This window comes from Salvelinus alpinus, chromosome 15 (genome assembly GCF_045679555.1).
Source record: "Salvelinus alpinus chromosome 15, SLU_Salpinus.1, whole genome shotgun sequence".
Classification (NCBI taxonomy): Eukaryota; Metazoa; Chordata; class Actinopteri; order Salmoniformes; family Salmonidae; genus Salvelinus; species Salvelinus alpinus.
In genome coordinates this window covers 40793292-40811162 of record NC_092100.1, presented here as the reverse complement: position 1 = coordinate 40811162, position 17871 = coordinate 40793292, and the positions used below count along the sequence as shown (strand labels likewise).

Here is a 17871-nt window from a genome sequence, read left to right as displayed (position 1 = left end):
TCCTCCGATGGCATTGAAGAGTACACCACATCAGTCATTGGCTTCATCAATAAGTGCATCGATGACGTCGTCACCACAGTGACCGTACGTACATACCACACCCAGAAGCCATGGATTACAGGCAACATCCGCACAGAGCTAAAGGCCAGAGTTGCCACTTTCAAGGAGCGGGACTCTAACACGGAAGGTTATAAGAAATCCCGTTATGCCCTCGGACGAACCATAAAACAGGCAAAGCGTCAATACAGGACTAAGATCAAATCGTCCTACACCGGCTCTGACGCTCGTCGGATGTGGCAGGGTTTGCAAACCATTACAGACTACAAAGGGAAGCACAGCCGAGAGCTGCCCAGTGACACGAGCCTACCAAAAGTGCAAAACTACTTCTATGCTTGCTTTGAGGAAAATAGCACTGAAACATGCATGAGAGCACCAGCTGTTCTGGAAGACTGAGTGATCACGCTCTCCGCAGCCGATGTGAGTAAGACCTTTAAACAGGTCAACATTCACAAGGCCACAGGGCCAGACGGATTACCAGGACGTGTACTGCGAGCATGCGCTGACCAACTGGAAAGTGTCTTCACTGACATTTTCAACCTCTCCCTGTCCGAGTCTGTAATACCAACATGTTTTAAGCAGACCATAGTGCCTGTGCTCAAGAACACTAAGGTAACCTGCCTAAATGACTACAGACCCGTAGCACTCACGTTTATAGCCATGAAGTGCTTTGAAAGGCTGGTCATAGCTCACATCAACACCATTAACCCAGAAACTCTAGAACCACTCAATTTGCATATCGCCCTAACAGATCCACAGATGATGCAATCGCTATTGCACTCCACACTGCCCTTTCCCACATGGACAAAAGGAACACCTATGTGAGAATGCTATTCCTTGACTACATCTAAGCGTTCAACACCATAGTGCCCTCAAAGCTCATCAATAAGCTAAGGACCCTGGGACTAAACATCTCCCTCTGCAACTGGATCCTGGACTTCCTGACGGGCCGCCCCCAGGTGGTAACGGTAGGCAACAACACATCGCTGATCCTCAACACAGGGGCCCCCCAATTGTGCGTGCTCAGTCCCCTCCTGTACTCCCTGTTCACTCATGACTGCACGGACAGGCACGACTCCAACACCATCATTAAGTTTGCCGATAACACAACAGTGGTAGGCCTGATCACCGACAACGACGAGACAGCCTATAGGGAGAAGGTCAGAGACCTGGCTATGTGGTGCCAGGACAACAACATCTCCCTCAACGTGATCAAGACAAAGGAGATGATTGTGGACTACAGGAAAAAGAGGACTGAGCACGCCCCCATTCTCCTTGACGGGACTGCAGTGGAGCAGGTTGAGAGCTTCAAATTCCTTGGTGTCCACATCACCAACAAACTAACATGGTCCAAGCACACAACAAAACCTATTTCCCCTCAGGAGACTGAAATGATTTGGCATGGGTCCTCAGATCCTCAAAAGGTTCTACAGCTGCACCATCGAGAGCATCCTGACCGGTTACATCACTGCCTGGTATGGCAACTGCTCGGCCTCCTACCGCAAGGCACTACAGAGGGCAGTGCGAACGGCCCAGTACATCACTGGGGCCAAGCTTCCTGCCATCCATGACCTCTATATCAGGCGGTGTCAGAGGAAGGCCCTAAAAATTGTGAAAGACTCCAGCCACCCTAGTCATAGACTGTTCTCTCTGCTACCGTACGGCAAGCGGTAACGGAGCTTCAAGTCTAGGACCATGAGGCTTCTAAATAGCTTCTATCCCCAAGCCATAAGACTTCTGAACACCTAATCAAATTCGGTACCCAGACTATTTGCATTAACCCCCCCCCTCCCTCTTTTACACCGCTGCTACTCTCTGTTGTTATCATCTATGCATAGTCACTTTAATAACTCTACCTACATGTACTTATCACCTCAACTAACCGGTGCCCCCGCACATTGACTCTGTACCGGTACCCCCCTTTATATAGTCTCGCTATTGTTGTTTTACTGCTGCTCTTTAATTACTTGTTACTTTTATTTCTTATTCTTATCTGTAATTCTTTTAAACTGCATTGTTGGTTAGGGGCTCGTAAGTAAGCATTTCACTGTAAGGTGAAACCTGTTGTATTCGGCGCATGTGACTAATAAAATTTGTTTTGATTTGATAAGCTTCTGTCTTAAACATCCAAAGTAATACCATAGATTGTTTTTTTGTATTGTAAACTTGAAGGCAAAAAAAGGGAAGAATGATATAAAATGCAAACCTGAGATCCCAACTGATTTTTGGCTATGGAGTTTTGACAAAAACAGTGGCAAATGTTTTTTACATCTGATAATCAGATGCTGCTATATTGCTGACCAGCAGATGTCACTAATGTGCATTGTGAACAGATAATGAAGCTCCGAGTAATGAACTGGTTTTCAGCACATTTTGGTGAAAGTGCCGAAGCCTTCAGAAAGCCTCGGTTTCCCATCACTAGTAGTCAGTGACACTGGATACTAATATCAGCCTCCCAGGGCCTGTGCTACCTGAAACATTAGGCGGTGAAAGGAAATCCAAGGGTGTATTCATTTCGGAAACTGTTTACCGTTTAAGAACCAAAGGGACGGAAACAGAGCAAAACCAGAGTTTATTTTGGACAAGATCATGTAGGTCCCTCCGCTTTCTGTTCCATTTGCTTCCGTTTAAGAAAAGTTTTGCAACCAATCTTTTGACCAATCACATCAGCTCTGAATGTGATTGGTCAAAAGACCAATTAGTGGAAAAAACATCAGAATTGTTCTGCCTGTGTACCTGCAGCCATATTGATGTCTAAGCTGATGATTTACTTTGGAATGGACTAATCAATTGGAAGAGTGGTGTTCTATTCAAAATGGGACCCACTTATCTAATGGCTACACATTTATGTGGGCTTGGGTCACAGATTGGTCACATTATCAGCTGTGTAATCAGCCAGCCAGAGAGCAGGGGCGCCTTCAGTATGACAAAACGTTGTGCAACGTTGAATTCAAAGGAAAAGTACTGTACTGAACGACCAGTGAAGAATGGTGTGATCATGGTGGCCCAGAGGGAGATTGTATGGTGTGTGCTGCATGAGTTTTGTGATTTCAAATGGTCACAGTTATCGATCAGGCCACACAGACAAAACGATAGCAAATGTACCTCAAAAGTTGCTGAAGAGTGGTGCGGAAAACGTGTCATTAGGTACAAACCGTCACACAACGTAGTAACCATTGAATTGAACTGAATGCACCCCAGAGGTATATAACAAATGGAACCGAACAGAATAAAACTGAACAAAATGGGGTGGGACCTACCTGAATTTATTCAATAGGAACTTTAGTTGTTGTTGCAAAACGTTTCCTCTACGAAACGTTTTGCTCCGGTGTGCACTAATGAATACATGACACCAGCACTCACCCAGTTAAGGCAGAAAGGCTCTCACAGGGAAGTTCTACTGGGCTGGTATCTCACTCCATAGCTGCTGGGGGTTTCTAGTGTGGTGGCGTATCAAAAGACTGCTATGGCTTCTGGGCTCACTTTCAGGTAAGTTCAATTGCTGAATTAATTGTCTTCTGTTTGTTTGTAAGTTGGTAAAGTGGTTTATGGTGACCTATTTCTAATTCCAATGTTTTACAGGGCCTTCTGGATTTGTTTTCTATTGTTTGACGGTGCTAACTGTTTACCTGCCCAAAAAGGTGCGAATTCTGCAGACACAGTTCCATTTGCATATTGACCAGAATAGTACAGCAACCTTAATAATATTAAACCATGTGTGAAACTCATTCCACGGAGTGACGATTGTCTGCGGATTCTCTCCCCCCTTGTACTTGATGGATTAATTAAGGTCACTAACCAGTAAGGCACTCCCCTCACTTGGTTGTCTAGGTCTTAATTGAAAGGAAAAACCTGCAGACACTCAGTCGTCCATGGAATGAGTTTGACACCACTGGGCTAAACTTTACACCTTGTTTGTCCTCAGGAAACCCTGTTCTGCGTGAATATCCTTTCAGTAACATTGAATCCAACAGTTATGGAGGTGTGCCTGCCCCGTATGGAGATGACTCAGGCCTCCTGAACTCTGGAGGCTTCCCAAGGTCTGGTTCGGACTCTGGCTCTGCTGGCATAAGCTACCAGTTTAGTGGAGGGAAACCAGTCCCCAGCTTTGTCTCTGTGCAGAGAGAACCAGTCCCCCAATCCCAGGAGCCTGGGCAATACACACAACTTGTCTCCACTCCAACTAAACCAAAGCCTACGCCAAGCAGATTAAGCCTCGCCAAGGGTGGAACTGTCCCAAACGAATATGAGCCAAGAGAAACCGTGGAGCAGGCAAACTACCCCAGTCACTCCAGCGTTTATCACAATCATGTTTCTAGCCATTCTGGATCTGCCCAGACCGGAACCTCCACAGGACATGAGCCCAATGAGTTTATCTCAGCTCCGTCCGACACCTTTGTTCAAGGGCCTGAATATGCTAGCACTGGTAAGGATGTCCAAACTCCCTACAACCCTTTGCATGAGAGGCCAGCACTGAGCAGCATTGTCAAGGATGTCAGTTTTGCAACCATTCATGATTTAAAACAATTTGTGAAGTCTATGAGGAACAGCTTCCTTAAGCCAGATCGACCTTTCCAAACAATCTTTGACAACAATGAAGTCCCCAGCATTCAGCTGCCAAGCCAAATATCCCAAACCAGCTATGTCCCTATTGATCAAAGGCTTGCCCAAAATGGCTACAGTTCAACCTGGGGTTTGAGAGAGCCAGTCCGTACTGGATCCAACCAGAATGAATGGGTCACAACCATCATCCTACAGCCCCATGAGCCTCTCCAAAGCCCCAGTGCAAGGACATCTGATCCTCTCATCTATACCCAAGATCCAGATTCTCACAGTGGTTATTATGGCTGTAAATGCCCTGATCCTGTACCCTTGTATCTTTCTAACAAAGTCCCCGCAGGGGAATCTGTTTCAAATACTTATGGAAGCCTTGCTAATGCTGGCTCAACCTTTGGAAACGATAGTGGTGCTAATAACAGTTTTGCGGCCCAGACTGAACAAGTCCCTAATGTCAAGAAGCCGTTCAAAGTGTCAAAAACTGGCTATGCCCCTCCTATACAAAGGCCTTCCCCTTCCAGTTCTTCCTCTGGCCAGGATGGACAAGTGTTGTCTTCCAAGAGTGGTGGCTACCTGAGTGCCCCAAGACTCAGCCCCCCTCGCCCATTCATCCCATTCCCTTATACCCTGGGTCATGGGAAGACTTCTCCATCTGAATTCTACAAATCTGCACAAACTGGTCATGTCCCTATTGTGCAGAAACCTTCCCTGTCTAGACCTTTCTCTGTTCAAGGCTCTCCTAGCAGTAGTGACTATGTGAGTACCTCAAAAGTTAATCCAGCTATCCAATTTCCCAAGCCCACAAGCTACCAGCCAGGTCCCAGGAAGATGTCTCCATCCGTCTCTGAGCGGGGCCAGCAAATCCCCATTGAACAAGGAACCAAAAATGTAGCCTACAAACCAAGTAACTTTCATAATGCCGACTCTAGGTTTGGAAGCTATGCAGCTGTCTCTATCAGTTATAATGCTCAGGGTGAACAAGTTCCCAATGTCCAGTCGTCAAGCAAAGCATCCCATACTGGCTATGCCCCTAATGTACAAAAACATTCCCACTCTTCCACTGGACAAGGTGGTCCTTACAAAACTGGTAGCTATGTGAGCGACCCAAAGATCAGTCCCCCTAGCCAATCAATATTATTTCCCAAGGCAACAAACTACCAGTCCTCTGGTCATTCAGTTTCTGAGCAGCAGAACAAAGTCCCAATTAATCGGACCCAGAAGCCCAAAGACATGACCTCCAGACCCAGACAAGGGAAGACATTTCCTGTCTCTGAGCAACAGGTGAAAATCCCCATCAGCAAGAAGCCCAAATATGTGACTTCCAGACCCGGGGTCCAACTTCCAGCATCCAGTGGCTTTGGAAACTATGTAGGTGACTCTAGCAGTTTGGATGCCCCTAATGACATAGTCTCCAATGCCCAGCAGCCAAACAAAGTGTCACAAACTAGCTATGTCTCCAGTGTACCAAGACCTGCCCCTTCCAGCTCTTCTGGCCTAGATAGACACGGCTTCTCTAGTCAATCCATCTTATTTCCCAAGCCCACAAGCAACCAGCCCTTGGGTCAAGGGAAGACATTTCCTGTCTCTGAGCAACAGGTGAAAATCCCCATCAGCAAGAAGCCCAAATATGTGACTTCCAGACCCGGGGTCCAGCTTCCAGCATCCAGTGGCTTTGGAAACTATGTAGGTGACTCTAGCAGTTTGGATGCCCCTAATGACATAGTCCCCAATGCCCAGCAGCCAAACAAAGTGTCACAAACTAGCTATGTCTCCAGTGTACCAAGACCTGCCCACTCCAGCTCTTCTGGCCTAGATAGACAAGGCTTCTCTAGTCAATCCATCTTATTTCCCAAGCCCACTAGCAACCAGCCCTTGGGTCAAGGGAAGACATTTCTTGTCTCTGAGCAACAGGTGCACATCCCCATCAGCAAGAAGTCCAAACATGTGACCTGCGGAACCAGTGTCCAGCACCCTGTATCCAGTGGCTATGACTCTACCCAGACTGGAGGTTTTCCTCAGAGCAGTGGAAGCTATGTGAGCACTCGGAGAATCAGCCCACCCACCATCCCATCTAAAAGGGAAACAGTCCCTAACATTGTCTCAGAGCAACATGTCAAAGTCCCTGTTAAACAAGGGGCAAAAGAAGTGCCTTACAAACCCTGTGGCTTTGGAAATTACATGAATTATGTTGACTCCTCTTTTGGAGCTAATAAAGTTGACTCCAGCAGTTTTGATTTACATGAAGAACAAGCTGCCCAAATCCATCAGCCCAGCAAAGTATCACAAGCTGGCCATATCCCTCTTCGTCCTTATATTGGTAAAGGCCATATGAGTGCCTCAGGAGTTGGCCCCACTCAACCAGCCATCCCATTACCCAAGTGTTCTGGTCAAGGGAAAATATCCCTTTCTGGTTCTGAGCTGCAGCCTGTATCCAGTGGCTCTGATTCCAGACAGTGGTGGTTCTCCTGAGAGCAGTTGTTGCTATGCGAGTACACAGAGAATCGGCCCATCTACAGACTTCTATATGCCCCCTTCTCCTCAGCCCGCTATGTCTGTCAGTCCCACAACAGCTATGAGAGGCAAGGTGGTCTTCTCCAAAACCCGCTACACTGGATACATTTATTTTGCTAAACCCTCCACTAGCAGTGTTGGCTCAAAGAGTGGCAGTAGATCCAGTAGACCTGTCCCTAAACAACCTCGCTACTGCCAAAGAATCAAATCCCATGGTGTGAAGATTCATCAGAGGTAATTTGCAGTCTCTACGAAACCTACTTGGATTTTAAAATGTCTCTACTTTATATTTGAAATCTATTTTGCAGGAATACATTGTGATTTGACAACCAGTTCTCCTTCGAAGGTAAGACTTCCAATATTGTGAAACCATCCAACACATTACTTGCATCTACACTAACTATCCCTGTTTTTTTGCCTTTAACTAGGTTCCATGTGTCATGGCCTGAATCCCTGCTGTTCTGCAAAGATGAATAAAATTGCTTTAACTGAATATTTTCTCTTCAGTCTTTGATGTACTGTAACTTGACAATTTCCAACTACAGTAGTTGCTGGTACTGGTTTATTGGTTGTATTGCTTATGTAGTGGAGTTCACACCCTGGTTAAACAATCTGTTCCTCTCTGTATCCTAACTAAACATGGTTCTCAAAATGGGACACTTTCTTTTATTCAATAGGTTTGCTTTAGATAACAGGGGTTACTTACTTGAAGCACATTGAACACACTGAACAAAAATATAAACGCAACATGTGAAGTGTTGGTTTCATGAGCTGAAATAAAACAACCCAGAAATGTTCCATACACACAAAGCTTAATACACACTCATTTTGTGCACACATTTGTTTACATCCCTGTTGGTGAGCATTTCTACTTTGCCAAGGTAATCCATCCACCTGATGGGTGTGGCATATCAAGAAGCATATTAAACAGCATTATCATTACACAGGTGCACCTTGTGCTGGGGACAATAAAATGCCACTCTAAAAGGTGCAGTTTTGTCACAACACAATGCCTCTGTGTCTCAAGTTTAGGGAGCTTGCAATTGGCATGCTGACTGCAGGAATTTCATTTGAGAGAATGAGAATGAAAAACACCAAGGGAGATGAATACTTTTGCAAGGCACTGTAAACGTCAGCCCAGGACCTCCGCACCAGGCTTCTTCACCTGGGGGATTGTCTGAAACGAGCCACCCGGACAGCTGATGAAGCTGTGGGTTTGCACAACCAAAATAATTTCTGCAGAAACCGTCTCAGGGAAGCTCATCTGCATACTCGTCATCCTCACCAACGTCTTGGCCTGACTGCAGTTTGGCGTCGTAACAGACTTCAGTGGGCAAATGCTCACCTTTGATGGCCACAGGCACTCTGGAGAAGTGTGCTCTTCATGGATGAATCCAGGTTTCAACTGTACCGAGCAGATGGCAGAGCGGTTTGTGGGTGAGCGGTTTGCTGATGTCAACGTTGAGCAGAGTGCCCCATGATGGCGGTGGGGTTATGGTATTGGCAGGAATAAGCTACGGACAATGAATACAATTTCATTTTATCTATGGCAGTTTCAATGCACAGAGATACGAAATCCTGAGGCCCATTGTCGTGCCATTCATCCGCCGCCATCACCTGTTACAGCTTGATAATTCACAGCTCCATGTCGCAAGGATCTGTACACAATTCCTGGAAGCTGAAAATGTCCCAGTTCTTCCATGGTGTGCATACTCACCAGACATGTCACCCATTGAGCATGTTTGTGATGCTCTGGATCGACGTGTGCGTCATCGTGTTCCCAGTTCCTGCCAATATACAGCAACTTCGCACAATCATTGAAGAAGAGTGGGACAACATTCCACAGGCCACAATCAACCGCTGATCAAAACTATCCGAAGGAGATGTGTCACGCTGCATGAGGCAAATGGTCACACCAGATACTGACTGGTTTTCTGATCCACGCCGCTACCTTGTTTTTAAAGGTATCTGTGAATTTATTTCAGTTGACTGATTTCCTTATGAACTGTAACTCAGTTGCATTTATATTTTTGTTCAGTGTATTTGTTAAATGTACAGTGCAGTTGGAAAGCATTAAGACCCATTGACTTTTTACATATTTTGTTACGTTACAGCCTTATTCTAAAATGGATTAAATGTTTTTTCATCAATCTACACACAATACCCCATAATGACAAAGCAAAAACAGATTTTTAGAGTTTTTTGCTAATTTATTAAAGAACTGACATATCACATTTACTGAAGTATTAAGACCCTTTACTCAGTACTTTGTTAAAGCACCTTTGGCAGTGATTCCAGCCTCAAGTCTTCTTGGGTATGACTCTACAAGCTTGGCACACATATATATTTGGGGAGTTTCTGCCATTCTCCTCTGCAGATCCTCTCAAGCTCTGTCAGGTTGGATGGGGAGTGTTGCTGCACAGCTATTTTCAGGTCTCTCCAGAGATGTTAGATCGGGTTGAAGTCTGAGCTCTGGCTGGGCCACTCAATGACATTCAGAGACAAGTCCCAAAGCCACTCCTGCGTTGTCTTGGCTTTGTACTTGGGGTTGTTTTCCTGTTGGAAGGTGAACCTTCCCCCCAGTCTGAGGTCTTGAGCACTCTGAAGTAGGTTTTCATCAAGAATCTCTCTGTACTTTGCTCTATTCATCTTTGCCTTGATCCTGACTAGTCTCCCAGTCCCTGCAGCTAAAAAACATCCCCACGGCATGATGCTGTCACCACCATGCTTCACCTTAGGGAAGGTGCCAGGTTTCCTCCAGACGTGACGCTTGGTATTCAGGCAAAAGAGTTCAATCTTGGTTTCATCAGACCAGAGAATCTTGTTTCTCATGATCTGAGAGTCTTTATGTGCCTTTTAGCAAACTCCAAGTGGGCTGTCATGTGCCTTTTACTGAGAAGTGGCTTCCGTCTGGTCACTACCATAAAGGCCTGATTTGGTGGAGTGCTGCAGAGATGGTTGTCCTTCTGGAAGGTTCTCCCATCTCCACAGAGGAACTCTGGAGCTCAGTCAGAGTGACCATCGGGTTCTCTGTCACCTCCCTGACCAAGGCCCTTCTCACCCGATTGCTCAGTTTGGCCGGGCAGCCAGCTCTAGGGAGAGTGTTGGTGGTTACAAACATCTTCCATTTAAGAATGATGGAAGCCACTGTGTTCTTGGGGACCTTCAATGCTGCATTCATTTTTTGGTACCCTTCCTCAGATCTGTGCCTCGACACGATCCTGTCTCGGATCTCTATGGACAATTCCTTCGACCTCATGGCTTGGTTTTTGCTCTGACATGCACTGTCAACTGTGGGACCTTACATAGACAGATGTGTGCCTTTCCAAATCATGTCCAATCAATTTAATTTACCACAGGTTGACTCCAATCAAGTTGTAGAAACATCTCAAGGATGATCAATGGAAACAGGATGCACATGAGCTTAATTTCTTGTCTCATAGAAAAGGGTCTGAATACTTATACCTTATTTACATATGTTTTTTATTTTTAATACATTTGCAAATATTTCTAAACCTGTTTTCGCTTTGTCATAACGGGGTATTGTGTGGAGATTGATGAGGGGGAAAAAATATTTTATCAATTTTAGAATAAGGCTGTAACAACAAAATGTGGAAAAAGTCAAGGGGTCTGAATACTTTCCAATTATACGGTAAATCTAAGAGGAGTAGGCCTTCTCAAACAAATGGGTGATAATCTGTTGATGAAGGGAAAGATGTACAGTAAATTAATAGAGCTTGAGAAAATCTGCAAGGAAGATGGGGAGAAAATCCCCGAATCCAGATGTGCAAAGCAGATAGACATACCCAAAATGACTCAAAGCTGTAATCGCCGCCAAACGTACTTCTACAAAGTATTGACTCAGGGGTGTGAATAATTATGTAAATTGATTTCTGTAATTCCTTTTCAATAAACTAAACAACATTTCTATAAAACATGTTTTGACTTTGTCATTATGGGGTGTAGATCGCTGAGAAGAAAAAAAATGTAATCAAATGTGAATTTAGGCTTTAACATGGCAATGCAGACATTTTTGGGGGACCGTGCTACAGACCGCTATATCAGCCAAAAGGCTGTTTTAGCATGGGCAGCACCATTGAGGGCTTCCACTATGCTTCCGCCATTTTAAAGTAGTAAAAGTAGTCAACTGGGTGGGGATTCCTTTGGGTTGTAGCCTCAATGGCACAGATGTAAAGCGAGTCCTCTATCTCTATGGGTGGAACTGCAGGCATTGTCAGCAGACAACAGGATATCCCCTTTATGGTAATAAAAAATGACAATCTTAGTGGTGAATCTTCGTGTAGATAAAATGCTTTTTTGAAGATTTATGGTACCAATAATTGCTTCTAATACACTAGATGTATGTCCTTGAACAGATTATTTTAAAAACGCACACAGAAGAAGTTATAAGGGTAATTTAGTTGCAAATGACAGCCTGCAGTACCCCAGTCAGCCTTCAATTTGAGGTACTCAATGAGAGGGGTCAGCACTGAGCAAACCTGCAAGATTACCTCCTGGAGTAGCTCAAACTGCGCATGTTATGGGTCATCACTAGTTACCACAGCCAGCCACAAAGTCATAAAACCCACCTATTTCTAAAATGTATCTTATTAAAAAGGGATTTAAACCTAACCTTAACCACACTGTAAACCTTATGTTTAACCTTAAATTAAAAACAAAAATCACATTTTAGTTTCTATGAATTTGTATGATATAGCCTGTTAACTTTGTGGCTGTGGTAACTAGTGGAAATCCAGGTTGTCTCCATGAGACGCCATCTTACATTTACATTTGAGTAATTTCCAGTGGCGATCCGTCATTTGAGCCCCATTTTTTAGCAAAAAAACAAACAAAAACAGGGCTTGCCTGTTTTGCATGTTATTTTGGCATTAATACGTGTCACATTAATATGCAAACAATGTAAAAAATAATATATATCATTGAGTTAATAAAGCCGCATACAAACATTTTGTTTTCTTGAGTAAGTCAGCTCCAAAATGCAGGTGTTTCAGCCTAGCTCAGTGCTTTCTGTGGTGGTGGGGCAAGCCAGCAGAAAATACAGAGCTTTGCGCCGTGATTGGCTCAGTGTTCTGTCACTCATGGAGACTTTATATCACTGCCAAGTGTAAGAGGAGACCTTGAAAATGTTAGCCCTTCGGCTGCTGCCATAGAAGTGCCCATCCAATAAGGCTCAAGGTCATTGGCCACAGATTATATTACGTCAAATCACGTTATATGTACAGTAGCTTTGATTGGACTGATAATGTCAACATCATACTTTCACAATCTTAGCTAGCAGTCATCATCATGAATCTAGTTGATAATCTACTGAAAAATCCTTTTTAATCCTTGTTATATGAAGAGAAATAATGAAGAGAAATTATAGATAAAACGTATCGGTGCTCATTGGCTATTGGACATAAACATTACACAACAACTTAGAAATCACAAATTCAACGAGTGGTTTGGAAGGAATCATTGGCAGTGGCTGTGGTCCCAAATTTGGGATTAAGGGGCTCTTTTCCAAATTTAAAATGATAAACATTCAACATTGGCCAGGCTGTCAATAAAGTATGATTTGTGCCGCGCTCAAAACAACTAACTCGGAGGACCACAGCGCCATCTTCCTGTTCTAGTGAGCACAGCATGAACAATGTGAGTCCAAAAATGTATAGTATGCTGCTTCATAAATGATGTAATATGCCATGGAGATATGTATACTGTAGCTAAGAAAGTAATGCTAAGTGTTTGTTGTGTAGTAAGATGTTAGTAGCCCATGTCCCTTGCTCTAATAATTTGGTCTATTTACCCCTATTAATTTTGCTTACTGTTTTGACTGTTCTACTGTAGCCTATAACCTGTTTTAGAGAAATGTAATCATCAAATATTGTAAGAGATTTCACTGTCTGCTTATATGGCCCCTTTATTTATCCTACAGTTCTGACTTGGTGTACAGGGAGAACACTGTAAGAACGGCCCATGTTCTGAATTCTGTTGCTGTACATTTTAAAAGTGCTAAACAAGTAGTTATATTGACTGTTACGTCCACCCTAGCTCGCTCATTAATGTCTTAATGAGAATTAAGAATAGCCTTTTATCCGCTTGTTGTCCCCTTATGCCATAGTTTGTACATCTCAATTGTCAATAGAAACCACATCTGTTTAAGCAAGTCAGCCATATCAGCTATGTTTTTTTTAAAGGCAGTAAATGAGGCTGAATTAACTGTTTCGGTGCCAGACAAGGCTCCGCTGATAGCCAGGTGTAGCAGTGGTAAAATGTTGGGACTGTTGGGACTGCTGTTGGGACAGCTTTCTAGACCCTAACAGTTTGTGGGCACCGTTTGTCACCGTTATTGTGCGATTAATGTATTGTTTAGTGTTGTGTAGTGTAACTGGTTGTTGACCTACCCCCAAGCCATAAGACTCCTGAACACCTAATCAAATGGCTTCCCAGACTATTTGCATTGCCCCCCCCCCCCCTCCCCCCTTTTACACCGCTGCTAATCTCGGTTGTTATCAAATCAAAATCAAATCAAATCAAACTTTTTGTCACATGCGCCGAATACTACAAGTGTAGACTTTACCGTGAAATGCTTACTTACAAGCCCTTAACCAACAGTGCAGTTCAAGAAGAGTTATGAAAATATTTACCAAGTAGACTAAAATAATAAGTTATAATAAAAAGTAACACAATAAGAATAACGAGGCTATATACATGGGGCACCGGTACCAAGTCAGTGTGCGGGGGTACAGGTTACTTGAGGTAATTTGTACATGTAGGTGGGGGTGAAGTGACTATGCATAGATAAACAGCGAGTAGCAGTAGTGTACAAAAAGGGATGTGGGGGGGTCAATGTAAATTGTCCGGTGGCAATTTTATTAATTGTTCAGCAGTCTTATGGCTTGGGGATAGAAGCCTTCGAGGAGCCTTTTGGTCCTAGACTTGGCTCTCTGCTACCGCTTTCCGTGCGGTAGCAGAGCAAACAGTCTATAACTCGGGTGACTGGAGTCTCTGACAATTTTATGGGCCTTCCTCTGACAGCACCTATTGTATAGGTCCTGGATGGCAGGAAGCTTGGCCCCAGTGATTTACTGGGCCGTTACGGTCAGATGCCGAACAGTTGCCATACCAGGCAGTGATGCAACCGGTCAGGATGCTCTCGGTGGTGCAGCTGTGGAACCTTTTGAGGATCTGGGGACCCATGCCAAATCTTTTTAGTCAACTGAGAGGGAAAAGGTTTTGTCGTGCCCTCTTCATGACTGTCTTGGTGTGTTTGGACCATGATAGTTCGTTGGTGATGTGGACACCAAGGAACTTGAAACGCTCGATCCGCTCCACTACAGCCCCGTCGATGTTAATGGGGGCCTGTTCGGACCGCCTTTTCCTGTAGTCCACGATCAGCTCTAGTCTTGCTCATATTGAGGGAGAGGTTGTTGTTCTGGCAACACACTGCCAGTTCTCTGACCTCCTCCCTATCACCGTCTCATTGTTGTCGGTGATCAGGCCTATCACTGTTGTGTCGTCAGCAAACTTAATGATGGTGTTGGAGTTGTGTTTGGCCACGCAGTCGTGGGTGAACAGGGAATACAGGAGGGGACTAAGTACCCCTGAGGGGCCCCAGTGCTAAGGATCAGCGTGGCAGACGTGTTGTTGCCTACTCTTACCACCTGGGGGCGTCCCGTCAGGAAGTCCAGGAACCAGTTGCAGAGGGAGGTGTTTAGTCCCAGAGTCCTTAGCTTAGTGATGAGCTTCATGGGCACTATGGTAGTAGAGATGTAGTCAATGAACAGCATTCTCACGTAGGTATTCCTTTTGTCCACAAGGGCAGTGTGGAGTGCGATTGAGATTGCGTCATCTGTGGATCTGTTGGGGTGGTATGCGAATTGGAGTGGGTCTAGGGCTTCCGGGAGGATGCTGTTGATGTGAGCCATGACCAGCCTTTCAAAGCACTTCATGGCTACTGACGTGAGTACCACAGGGCGGTAATAATTTAGGCAGGTTACCTTCACTTCCTTGGGCACAGGGACTATGGTGGTCTGCTTGAAACGGTAGGTATTACAGACTCGGTCAGGGAGAGGTTGAAAATGTCAGTGAAAACACTTGACAGTTGGTCAGCGCATGCTTTGAGTACACATCCTGGTAATCCATCTGGCCCAGCGGCTTTGTGAATGTTGACCTGTTTAAAGATTTTGTTTACTTCGGCAATCGAGAGCGTTATCACACAGTCATCCAGAACAGCTGGTGCTCTCGTGCATGATTCAGTGTTGCTTACCTCGAAGCGAGCATAAAGGCATTTAGCTCGTCTAGTAGGCTCGCGTCACTTTCCCTTTGTAATCCATAATAGTTTTCAAGCCCTGCCACATCCGACAAGCGTCAGAGCCGGTGTAGTAGGATTCAATCTTAATCCTGTATTGACGCTTTGCTTGTTTGATGATTCATATGAGGGCATAGCGGGATTCCTTATAAGAGTCCGGATTAGTCTGCCACTTCTTTAAAGCGGCAGCTCTAGCCTTTAGTTCGATTCAGATGTTGCCTGTAATCCATGGCTTCTGGTTGGGATATGTACTTACAGTCACTGTGGGGACGACGTCGTCGATACACTTATTGATGAAGCCGATGACTGAGGTGGTGTACTCCTCAATGCCAATGGATGAATCCCGGAACATATTCCAGTCTGTGCTAGCAAAACAGTCCGTTAGTGTAGCATCCGCGTCATCTGACCACTACCGTACTGAGCGAGTCACTAGTACTTCCTGCTTTAGTTTATGCTTGTAAGCAGTTGGTTGAGAGCGGTCTTAGTGCCAGCTTCGTTCTGTGTTCATAAATAGAATGTTACAAATAACATAGATGAGAACTCTCTTGGTAGATAGTGTGGTCTACAGCTTATCATAAGGTACTCTACCTCAGGCGAGCAATATCTCGAGACTTCTTTAATATTAGACATCGCGCCCCAGCTGTTATTGACAAATAGACACACAACCCCACCCCTCGTCTTACTAGAGGTAGCGTCTCTGTTCTGCCGGATGTTACAGTTGTTACAGTTTTTGATGTCCCGTTGGTAGGATAATCTTAATCGTAGGTCATCAAATTTATTTTCGAATGATTGCACGTTAGCAAGAGGAACGGATGGCAGTGGGCGTTAACTCGCTCGCCTACGGATTCTCCTAAGGCTGCCTGATCTGTGGCCCCTTTTCCTACGTCTTTTCTTCACGCCAACAGTGTAGATCTGGTCCTGTTCCAGTGAAAGAAGGATATCCTTCTCGTTGGACTTGTTAAAGGAAAACGTTTCTTCCAGTCCGCAGTGAGTAATCGCTGTTCTCATGTCCAGAAGTTATTTTCGGTCATAAGAGAGGGTAGCAGCAACATTATGTACAGAATCATCTATGCATTGTCACTTTAATAACTCTACCCACATGTACATATTACCTCAACTAACCGGTGCCCCTGCACATTGACTCTGTACCGGTACCCCCCTGTATATAGTCTCGCTATTGTTATTTTACTGCTGCTCTTTAATTACTTGTTACTTTTATTTCTTATTCTTATCCGTATTTTTTATATTTTTTAACTGCATTGTTGGTTAGGGGCTCGTAAATAAACATTTCACTGTAAGGTGAAACCTGTTGTGTTCGGCACATGTGACTAATACAATTTGATTTGATTTATACACGTGCCATGTTCAACCAGTTAGCAAATCCTAAATTTCCAAGTTCCGACTAACACGTGAACGCGGCATATGTACAAGGTATGACAGCAATCCATGCTTTCATTTAGTTTCCCTGGCAGTGGCTGGCACTGTTTCCAAATGCTAACCTTTTAGCATTTGTGGCACAAATCCAATTCAAGACATGGGTCTGATATTAGCATTTTTCAGGCATCATGTTCAAAGCATGGATAGGTAGCTCAATATATGGTAGTTGTGTGGTAAGAAACGGAAGGAAAAAAACACCGCTCACTCAAGACTGTCTAACTTATAGCAGAGCACTTTTGACACACCCACTACTTTCCACACGCCCACTACATTCTTTTCAACACACCTACTCGTCCATACTCCGGTCGCCATATTGGGAGGCAGTTATCCCCTTTTCAAGAGATTTCCTCTTGAATTTTCCCTGAATTAATTTAGTTAACCAACATGTAATCTTGGTTACTAGGTAAAGGTAAACCATACAGGGAAGTCTCCAAACACAGTGAGGCATGGCTTAATGTGACCACGCCCCAATAGACGGTACAGCCATAGGTAATATAGCTAGCTATAAGTGCAAAATTATCTAAATATTTGTCACATTACGTACGTAGTGACGTCTCCAGCTTCAGCAATTTTTGCAATTCGTTCCAGTCACTGGCAGCAGAGAACTGGAAGGAAAGGCGGCCAAAGGAGGTGTTGGCTTTGGGGATGACCAGTGTGATATACCTGCTGGAGCGCGTGCTATGGGTGGGTGTTGTTATCGTGACCAGTGAGCTGAGATAAGGCAGAGCTTTACCTAGCATAGACTTATAGATGACCTGGAGCCAGTGGGTCTGGCGACGAATATGTAGCGAGGGCCAGCCGACTAGAGCATACAGGTCGCAGTGGTGGGTGATATAAGGGGCATTGGTAACAAAACCGATGGCACTGTGATAGACTGCATCCAGTTTGCTGAGTAGAGTATTGGAAGCTATTTTGTAGATGACATCACCGAAGTCGAGGATCGGTAGGATAGTCAGTTTTACTAGGGTAAGTTTGGCAGCGTGAGTGAAGGAGGC

General features: G+C 44.6%; 1 protein-coding gene across 2 annotated transcripts; it reads left to right on the top strand.

Annotated features, from left to right (window-relative positions):
- Positions 1 to 3291: 3291 nt before the first annotated feature.
- Positions 3292 to 7619, top strand: LOC139540075 (uncharacterized). Of its 2 annotated transcripts, none has more exons than XM_071343631.1 (5): positions 3292 to 3546; positions 3640 to 3698; positions 3983 to 4483; positions 7434 to 7471; positions 7554 to 7619. In XM_071343631.1, exons 1-5 carry the CDS (start codon positions 3524 to 3526, stop codon positions 7572 to 7574), a joined length of 642 nt encoding a protein of 213 aa, XP_071199732.1. In that variant the 5' UTR covers positions 3292 to 3523; the 3' UTR covers positions 7575 to 7619. The 2 variants fall into 2 exon arrangements, 1 of the variants encoding a protein (XP_071199732.1); XR_011668075.1 differs by having other exon boundaries at positions 3392 to 3546; positions 3983 to 7359.
- Positions 7620 to 17871: the final 10252 nt, after the last annotated feature.

What these genes read in the sequence shown, in the direction of transcription:
- LOC139540075 (XM_071343631.1), top strand. Translation starts at nt 3,524, where the DNA reads ATGGCTTCTGGGCTCACTTTCAG. An exon ending in CTGTTTACCTGCCCAAAAAG is followed by an intron (nt 3,699 to 3,982) that starts GTGCGAATTCTG and finishes GTTTGTCCTCAG; the next exon opens with GAAACCCTGTTCTGCGTGAA. An exon ending in GCCTGAATATGCTAGCACTG is followed by an intron (nt 4,484 to 7,433) that starts GTAAGGATGTCC and finishes TCTATTTTGCAG; the next exon opens with GAATACATTGTGATTTGACA.